The 10,000-nt window shown below is 49.8% G+C and overlaps 1 protein-coding gene across 4 annotated transcripts in view; it reads right to left on the bottom strand.

Annotated features, from left to right (window-relative positions):
• sema3fa (sema domain, immunoglobulin domain (Ig), short basic domain, secreted, (semaphorin) 3Fa) overlaps positions 1-10,000 on the bottom strand; it is a 45,747-nt gene that overhangs the window by 6,785 nt on the left and 28,962 nt on the right. For 2 of the 4 annotated variants that reach the window (XM_060069345.1, XM_060069347.1), the window contains exons 6-11: positions 9,573-9,662; positions 8,414-8,507; positions 7,094-7,213; positions 5,253-5,392; positions 4,148-4,262; positions 479-548 (exon numbers count right to left, since the gene is read on the bottom strand). In XM_060069345.1, the coding sequence (XP_059925328.1) occupies positions 479-548; positions 4,148-4,262; positions 5,253-5,392; positions 7,094-7,213; positions 8,414-8,507; positions 9,573-9,662 (629 nt within the window). The remainder of the gene's footprint in view (positions 1-478; positions 549-4,147; positions 4,263-5,252; positions 5,393-7,093; positions 7,214-8,413; positions 8,508-9,572; positions 9,663-10,000) is intronic. The other 2 variants (XM_060069348.1, XM_060069349.1) reach the window with 1 other exon arrangement.

Here is a 10,000-nt window from a genome sequence, read left to right as displayed (position 1 = left end):
ACACGGAGGCACTGACGCTTGTTTTTTTTTACTACGGCTGGGGGCGTAAAACGGCGCACCGCGCCTTCCCGACGGCTCTTGGTGAAAGTGCGTCTTTGTGGGTGTTGATTGCGCGCTGCCAGATTCTCTCCTCCCCCACCTGCGTCGACCTGCGCGGTCCTTGCAGGAGAGAGGCTTCCTCTGCGATAAAACCATCGTGTGTGGTTTGTTTGGTTTGGAGTCTCGGTTTTTTCCGTCCGAACATATGGAATATAGCTTCTGTTTGAGGAGGGGGGGGGGGGGGGGGGGGTTCAGCCTCAGTGAATGCAGATGAAGAGGATGCAAACTGCAGGAAGAAGGAAGAAGGACCCCCCCCCCTGCCCCCCCATAACCCCATAGGCCCCCCTTCATAAAACACACAAAGAGCTTCCTTCTTGTGCGTGTCTCTGGTGCTTAAGTGCTGCTACAGAGGGGAGGGGGGGGGAGACGACGACCTTACCCTGAGACGGAGAACACTGCGTAGATGACCGGGTTCCTGGTGTCCTGGGTGGGCTGGATGTACACGTCCCCTGGGAGAGACAAGAGGGTCAGTATCTGCCAGTCAGGCGAGGTCAGAACTGAAAGCACGCTTTCTTTAGACAGTAGGCTGGAAGTCCATCGAAGGAACAGCAGGTCCTAGGAAACACGGTTAGAAGACAACACGGTTACGGTCTGTCCCTGTGCTCTGCATCGTAGCAGCTCGAGGTGTCGTTGCTTTCGATCGGTCCTCGGGGAGTCTAGAGCAGCTCCAGCTCTTCTGTGAACCGTGAGAGGTTCCTACAGAGGGGGGCGTGTTGAGGTGTTGGTGTTGCCATCGGTTTCAAGGGTCTCGCCGCAGAGCCCTGATCCAAACACCTCTTGAGCTAGGAAATTCCGTTGTCTTGGAGGGTAAAACGACCGATAGGGAAACCTGTGCTGCAGCATAGCTTTAATAGCAGCCACGTGCAGACCTTCTTTAGGGATGAGGCGCCTCAACCCGGCCTATCCTATGATGGCTTATAATGAGAGAGAAGTGCAAGGCCAAAGAACAATGGCAGGGAAATTTGAGTCAATTTTGAGTAGAGTGTCTGAATGCGATACCGCTTAAGCTTAACGGATTCCCCGTTGAAAGTGAATCTACGATTAACGTCTTCAGCAGGGGCCCTGAGAGGCCCCTGATCGGCTGGTTCCTGCTCCCCTCCAGATTGAGGAATCAAACAAAGGAAGGGCATTCGGCCAACTGTTTGATTCATATTTAGGATCAACACGAAACTCCTTGACCTCATTTACTTGGACGCCCTTCTCTTGGTCATAAATTAAGCGCAGAGCAAAGCGATACCTTTGAAAACACACTAATAAAAAGAGACACGTGAGACCCTTTAATGTTGCATATTACTTTGTTTTTCGGAGCGTCTGAGGAAGGAACCCGATCTATCCTCCTGAGTGTAACTCAGTCCTGACAGTGCATGCCCAAAGAATCGACAAGAGGATGGCTAACACTACCCTGCTTGTGTCAAGAGGTACATTTTGGGCTACATATATACCGTTTATACAGGGAGAAAACATTGTTGAAATCCATGATTTTTTTTTTTAATACAATTGCAAGAAAACGCTCAAAAAAAAATCTCATTCGTCAGGTTGTCAACGTGACAGATGACGGCCGCAGACAATACGGGGAGCCTGCTTTTGGCAGAGCCAGCGGAGATTCATAAGCCATCTGACGCCAGTCTGACAGGGCTCCTGGCGACACGCTGACAGGACGGGAAGAGGGAGAAGATAATCCAGGAGAGAACTGGAACAAGTTGCACCATTCTATTCCCTGTTTTTGTGATGTGTCAGATCCTACGGAGATTCCCTGAGGGCCTGTGGGTATCAGGTTGGAACACACAGGCAGCAGTGTGCTCTGTAGACACTCCTCACTGGATGGGAAATTATGCTGAGGTGAGTGAATACAGAAGACGGCTAGACAGCCCTTATCGACAGACAGAAAGAAGCACGCGGACAGACCGACAAGGCAGGTTGGCCGACATACAGGCAGGCAGACAAACAGTCTGACAGACAAACTGTCAGACTGGGAATGATATATAATCTGAGTCGTTCTGTTTGCTTAATGAGCAGTGTGGCTTAAAAACCCAAATACCAGCCTCGTACCAGAGGAAAACCACCAGCAGGAAGGAACCGTATTATCCTCACATGCACGCCGACGGGGAACCGGTGGAACTTGAGAACCAAAAAGGGGAACATTTCCCCCATGGATGCATTTCAGAACGGGAATGAGAATCGCGCTGACATAAATGATCATTCCCTCGGACAGACTACATCCTACCTCATATTTTTTCTACCCTTTTTATTTTTTATCCTTTTTATTTCTTGGGACTTTCTGTGAGCTCCACTTCTCTGTCTGGGTAAACGACTGGGATGCGTCCTCCCTGAACCCCCCCCAGCCTTCCTCAACATCTGTATCTACTCCAGGTCCCCTCCTGGAGCCTCTTGTTACTGAAGCATAGGCCTGAGCTCCATCCCGCGGCAGTAACAACTGGAGACATGGATCATTTCCCCGGGACCCCTTGCGGTGGCGGGGCATGGGGGACCCGGTCAGCAGCAGCAGCACACTGGCTGCCCCCCTCTCAAGAGTCAGCAGCCTAGGTCCAAGGAGAACCCTTTCTGCTCTCAGACTACCCACGCTGCAACGAACGGAGCCGGGGAGAAGAAGCTCCTCAACGGCACGCTGACGTTCACACATGGATTCTCTTAGAGTTCTTACCTACAACAACGGAGCTCACAAGCAAACCTTGTTGTAAAAAGAGTACAAAAACTTGACAACCTTTCCACCGTAATCCTCTTCTAAGGAGTATTATCGAATATTTATAAATCAAGCCGATATGTATCAAGCACCAACTGCACCCATTTGAAATAGGAGACTCGAACTAGCCCAGTCAGAGAGGACAGGGTTCCTGAGTCGTGCCTGAAACCAATTTCTCGGTCTGTTTCCGTCTGTGAGTGATGGACGCAGGCAGGGAGTCGACTGCACCCCAGGGTGCCAGAGTGATGACGAGGCAGCCCCCTTGAAGGCTCTATTCATTACACAGGTTTGGCACAGGTTTTCACTACACATCTTCATCAACACCACCACCACCACCTTCACCACCATCACAATCACCACCACCACCAACACCACACACACCCCCACCATCTTCAACATCACAATTACCACCACCACCAACACCACAGACACCACCACTAACACCACAGACACCCCCACCCTCTTCACCATCAAAATCTCCAACACCACCACCACCACCTTCACAATCACAATCACCACCACCATCAATGCCACTACCAACACCACCATCACCACCATTATCACCACCACAATCACCACCACCACCACCACCACCACCACCACCTCCTTCACCCCCACCACCATCACCACTACGCCAATCACCCCCTGCATGCACACACACACCTCTACCATCTCTCTTTATCCCTATGGGTGGTCTCTCTTCTGTTTCTCTCGCATTAGCAGCAGACCATACAGCAGACATAGCACCATGTTGGGGTGAGGAGAATACGATACAGGAAGCACGGCTCGCGGCCTGAGAGTCCGTGGTGAGATTACCATTGCAAGTGACAAGTCTTGGCCCCAGGCTCAAAAGAATATCAACAGTTTTCATCCTCCTCCTTCATGTATTTATTTCCACCTCTTTAAACTCCTTCCAGACATGTTGTTTTGCATTCTTGTTGTTCCAGAGGTTGGAGATTAAAGTGAAAGTGAAACCTTTGTTCTTTCAGGTTAGTACCAGCCTGGAGCTAACTCTCCCTAACTCGGTCCATCCCTGCAACAGCTCAGCTACGTTACAAATATTTGGATTCCAAAAATCAAAACAAAGTGATTCTTTCCCGAGAGGAATGAAAATAGATTATAATTGGAAACAGTTCAATAACATCTCGGGAAGCGCAGCCCTATGGGAAAGCAATCCATCAGGCGTGATCCCGCTGACTTTGTTCGGTCAACAGAGAGAACAACATAAATGTCCCGATAAACTTCTACAGATGTGTTTATCTACGTACGGAGACACATCCGACGCTGGCGTAACCGTGGTGGCTAAGGCGCAGGGAAACGTTGAGTCAGTACAGAGCGCAGACTCACGGAGCTCGTCGAAGTGCGTCTCGATGCCGTCCGCCCCGGGCACCGAGCAGATAAGTCGGGCCTTCAGGAACGTGCTCCACTTGTTCACCAGACAGCAGTGGCCCCCGTCGTCGTTCTGCAGGGAAAGGCAACGCACACCACGTGTTTTTATTTGCACACACACACACACACACACGAATGAATGAACACATACACACACACACACACACACACACACACACACACACACACACACACACATATACATCTCGTAGTGAACTGATTCACCCAGGGGGTGACAGCAGCTGCTTGATTCACTGGCCTGGACGGGCTCAGAGGAGAGATCCGTGTTAACGAAATGTTAATAAACCTGTGTGGGGACTTGGCGAGTGCGTCCGAGAGCCGGGCCAAACTTCGACTGGCCGCTCGGAAAATGACGCCGAGGGAGAACGATTAATGGAGCAGAACTCTTAACACACTGACACACGCTGACACACACACGCAGCGGAGATTCAACCGTTCTCAGCTGGAAATAAACTGCTTGCTTTGCAGGGGTGCAGATGAACTGTGACATTCAAATATTTTTTTTTTTACAGTTTTCTGCTTGTATCTCTACAGGTACCCGACATTGTTTTCCTTAACTCTGTCTATTCTGGGCAACGTGTTTACTGGAAGAACACATTCCTGGAGGTTGTGATGGAAACACGAGGTGGCTGGTGACGGACAGGGGGACTACCTCTTAGGGTGGTGCATGATGTTGTGCAGTGGAGAAGTGAAGATTTAAAAAAAAAAAAAGATATCCATTCGTCTGGTGTTGATGTATTCCTGGAGGGATGTTAACTTTCTGCCATATGGACACCCTCACAAAGTCTAGCTCAAATGTGGCTTATTTAGAGTACTCTCTGACATCTTGAGTTGCAGAAGTTAATTTATTTTTTAAGATTTATTTTTTGCATTTTTTATGCATCATTATAGAGTGAGATAGTGAGGAAGGTATGGGAGATAGATGGGAGGACATGTAGCCAAGGACCACGGACAGGACTCAAACCCGGGTCACTGTGATCAGGACTGGGCCTTTATGGTACATGCTTTAACCCGGTAGTAGTTATAATTAATCAGAACTCACCAGGCAGATCCGGCCTATCCTGGACTGGGCCATGGGACTCTGGCCCATCTCTGACGACTTCTCCCGGAAGAAGAAGTACAGCTTATCGTCGTTCTTCTGCGTGCTGTCTGGGATGAGGTGTGCGTGGATGAACGTGGGGTCTGGAAGGGAACAACAAGAAGCAGGTTCAGAGTGAGTGGTGCTTCAGAGCAGAGGTGCCAGACACACACACACACACACACAGACAGACAGAAACAGGCAGGTAGACAGACAGAAAAGAAGGAAGAAAGAATGATAGAAAGGAAAGACAGACAGAAAGGGCTGAAGAATGGAAGAGGGACAGAAAGACAAAGGAAGACATAACTGGCTGAACTGCCTTGTATGAATGAATGAATGATTGAATGAACCAGCATGGCTCACTGGTTGACTGAATGAATGTGGGGAGAGAAAAAAAGAATGGGGCTAATTGTTGTATCGGGACAATGGTTGGCCTGAGAGCCCAGGAGCCATTTTGAATGCCCTTCATTATGTTGTCCCCGGTTACAGCAGTCAATACGGCAGCAGGGATCCTCTCCCGCCGGCTGACTTAGTAGGTCACGGCTGGACCCCGCGCCCTGGGTGCTGCACCCCGCTGCCCCCGACCAGAAGGCCACATGGGGGAGAGCCAGAACATGGTGGAGGGGGAGGGGTGTGTGTGTTCACACGTGTGTGTGTGTGTGTGTGTTTGTGTGTGTTTTTGCGCGGCGTGTTTGCATCATGGGTGGGTGTATGTGTGTGTGTGTGTGTGTGTGTTACATGTGTGTGTGTGTGTATGTGTTTGTGTTTGTGTTACATGTGTGTGTGTGTGTTTATGCGTGTGCGTCTGCGTGTGTGTGTGCACGAGTGTGTACACGTGTGAGAGTGTGTGTGTGTCTGTGTCTGGGGGTCTGTGTTGGTGTGTGTGTGTCTGTGTTGGTGTGTGTGTGTGTGTGTCTGGGGGTGTTGGTGTGTGTGTGTCTGGGGGTCTGTGTTGGTGTGTGTGTGTGTGTGTGCGTGTGTGTGTGTGTGTGTGGGGGTCTATGTTGGTGTGTGCGTGTGTGTCTGGGGGTGTTGGTGTGTGTGTGTCTTGGGGTCTGTGTTGGTGTGTGTGTGTGTGTGTGTGTGTGTGTGTGTGTGTGTGTGTGTGTGTGTGTGTGTGTGTGTGTGTGTGTGTGTGTGTGTGTGTGTGTGTGTGTGTGTGTGTGTGTGTGTGTGTGTTGGGGGACATGATGAGTCCACACGGTTGATTAGCAGGACTCAGGTGTCCAGATCCTAGAGGAGCTCCACTGGGGAGCCGTTGTCCGGGCAACAGAGCCAAAAGGGAAAATGTGGGACCCAGGCGGTGGTAAGGGGGGGCTGAGGGTACGTGTGTGTGCGCGCGTGTGTTTGGGCGTGTGATTGATGTGCCAGTTGCTCCATCCCCCTCCCCCCCCCGCCCCCAAAAAAAACCCCACGCCCTTCCAACCTTTAAAACACTTTGACAATCATGGTTCATCATTAGCTCGCGGCGGCTACAGCGCTAGCGCCGCGATCCGTCTCCATTAGCATTGACGTTGACTCTGGAAACATCCATTAAAGCCACCGGTTCTCTCTGCGTACTCAGAGGGGCCAGAAGATATCGATGGACAGGACGCGGGAGGGATCGAGGGGGGGGAGAGGGGGGAGAAAGACAGAGCGAGGGGGGGGCCACATCGAGAGAAAACGGGTCAGGGTAACCGTGTGTACTCAAACCCCACTCAGGTCAAAGTGGACGTAAAACACGGTAGAGACGTGATCCATTGACAATGATGAGGCGGACTGAGGGGAGATAAATGGCCGTAAAGAGAGCTGGGTGGGAGAATTACCGTTCAGCCATCTGGAGTTGTACTGATCGGTCCTCATGGCAGTCTGCTTCCCGAGCGTGCGGAAGATGGCCGAGTCGGTGCCCATGAAGTCGATGTACACCCCAGCGTACAGCTCTCCATCTGGCGCACAGAGGGAAGGATGTGTGTGAGGCAGCTTCCATCATCAAATTAATAGCCTCTGTTTATTGGTCTCTAATTAGTGAAGCAGGTGTGATTCGTCTTAATTATCTAGAACAATGCGATGACGATCGATGTGTCTGCAGGTGAAATAATGAGGTAAAACACAAACATTAATACTGTTACTACTATTGCTACTACTACTACTACTAATAAATATAGGCCAATGAGAGCTGGTCCTGGTATTTACAGTGGTGATTTGCGGCGGCCGAATTGCAAAGTGTATATTTAACATGTTAGCTTTGCTCAAGTCAGCTGGAACTAAGCACATATGGCATGGCACAACAGAGGGAATTCTCTTTCAATCTAGCTCAATATCTCTCTCTCTCTAACGTACACACACACACACACACACACACACACACACACACACACACACACACACACACACACACACACACACAAGGGTGCGCGCACAGACCACACACAAGTGCCCACACACACGCATGCAAGTGCAAACAAACACAAACACACACACACACACACACACACACACACACACACACATACACACACACACACACACACACACACACACACACACACACACACACACACACACACACACACACACACACACACACACACACACACACACAGTGCTGAAGGTCGTTGGTCTACAGCCTTTTGTGACCACCTGCAAGCTGCTGCTGACAGGCCGGACCACCCACTGTGAGCACACTTAACTTCACAACACTTCTAAGTCCATCATTCAATTTGATCCACCGTTAAAAGCAAGAGAAAATAACACAGCAAAAGTCGGCCATCCCAACATGATAGTTCAACCACAATGAAATGATTCAATATAAAATAAATAATAAAGGAATTGGCCCTGGTTTCAAAGTATAGTGTTACATAAAAGATAATCCAGTTTTCCGTGGTTTGTTAAAACATTGCTCCAACTCATAACAACAAATGATTACGATTTTCTTGCAGACTAAAGTTACTCCCTCTTAAGGAGAATTGATCTGAATCAATAAGACCCCGTTGGTCTATGCAGAGACCAGTAAATAATTTTTGTGAGGAATAGCCCTTTGGGACCAGGGCTGACTGGAAAGTACTAGAAACTTGCCTAGTTTTACGGTAAGGAAGCCTCTCAAAAAGTGTCTGTGCAGAGAAAGTGGAGAAAAAAAAGGTACTTACTAATCAATGCTGAGACACTGTTGAGTTTGGGGTCGTACGGACATTTGCCTTTCCCAGAATCCACTTTGCCTGGCTCTAGACGAAATATGTATTGCTGAAACAGCAAAGGATTCAGAGAAAAAATCATTAATAATTCAACTACTTTTCCACCGTTTCATCACTTTTGTTAGATATCATACACAGCGCACGGTTCGATGTTACTGTTGTTACTGGACCCACTTCAAGTCAATTATTGCGTTGTTACATTTGATTTAACAATACATTGTTACATCCTACATGCGGTACTCCGAAGGCAGCGATGGCGTTTCACATGGACAATGTGCTCAATTGGGAGACAGCTAGAGAGAGAGGTTACGGGGACAGGGGTGGGGGGGGGGGTACTGCTATTGTAGAGCCATCAACAGATACACAATGACATCCATTAGGGGTTGAGGGGTAGAGTGACATCAGCGTGGTCCTGACATACGCGGGGGGTGGGGGGGTGGGGGGCAGCCATTACGGTTTAAAGTTCCCCGTCGGCATGCTTTTGCTGTTCGTGGCCCGCGATTGGACGCCGTCTCTCGACAGATGAGCGGGACATGCTCAGCGTCTGTGTCAACAGACTCTCTCCTCGGGGTGCGTTGGGGAGTCTGCGTTGTCTGAGGCTTCAAGAGACGCCGCACACTGACAGCGAGCACTCTACTTAACCTCTTGGAAAATGTCTGACCGAAAGCTAAAGCAAAACAACTGCTTGACTCGACATCAGTCACCGGTATTTCTATTCGTCGCTTAATCGCGGTTAAGAAGGACTAGTAAAATATTGAATGCTTTGATGGCTGTGAGCTTTGGCAGGGCTAGACTCATCCACCACTGTTTTGTAGGGCTTCGTTCCTAGCCGGGACCAACCCAAACAGCTTGGCAGCATGTTGAAGGATCATCGCTCTGTCTGCCAGCCCTGCTGATCGTAATCCTTTATCGGACGTTTCAATGAAACTCACAATTTGACAAAGTGGTGATTCGGTAGCCCGGGCAATGTGATCATGTCTTTTAAGTGCGTCGTGTAGCGTGACGTCAATGTTGAAGTGATTCTGACAGCTGTTGGATCCGCCTCTAGAGAAACATCTGTGTGATTGGCTAATGTGAGAGGCGGGCGCCGTTCTGGCGGTTCCTGGCAGCCCACCTGTGCATCCACAGGGCCTGCCGTGGAGCTGTAGTCGGCCGCGCGATTGGTTCTGCTTCCAGACTGGGGGTTCTGAAGGTGGAGGGAGCCCTATGAACAAGACACATGGCACAGCGGGCCGTCCAATTACTGAGAGCCCTGCTTCAAGCCGTACCCGGCAGCCTAAGACCACCCCCCCTCTCAGCAGCCCACCCAGAGATGCTCTCCACACGGACACACTGATGGGAGAATAATCAGTACAAAATAAAAGTCCAGAAAGCCTTTACGGTGAAGCAGATGAGAAAGGGAACACAGAGAAGATATAACTGGAAGCGATGAGTCCTTTTGAAAAGTGACTGCAGAAGAGAGCAACGGTGGGCAGCCATGAAGTAGTGACGTGGTGAGTGTGTGTACAGCAATGGTTTATTTACAGCTCTACAAGGCTCAAG

The sequence above is a fragment of the Gadus macrocephalus genome, chromosome 13, assembly GCF_031168955.1.
Source record: "Gadus macrocephalus chromosome 13, ASM3116895v1".
Classification (NCBI taxonomy): domain Eukaryota; kingdom Metazoa; phylum Chordata; class Actinopteri; order Gadiformes; family Gadidae; genus Gadus; species Gadus macrocephalus.
This window is presented reverse-complemented; position numbering and strand designations above follow the sequence as displayed.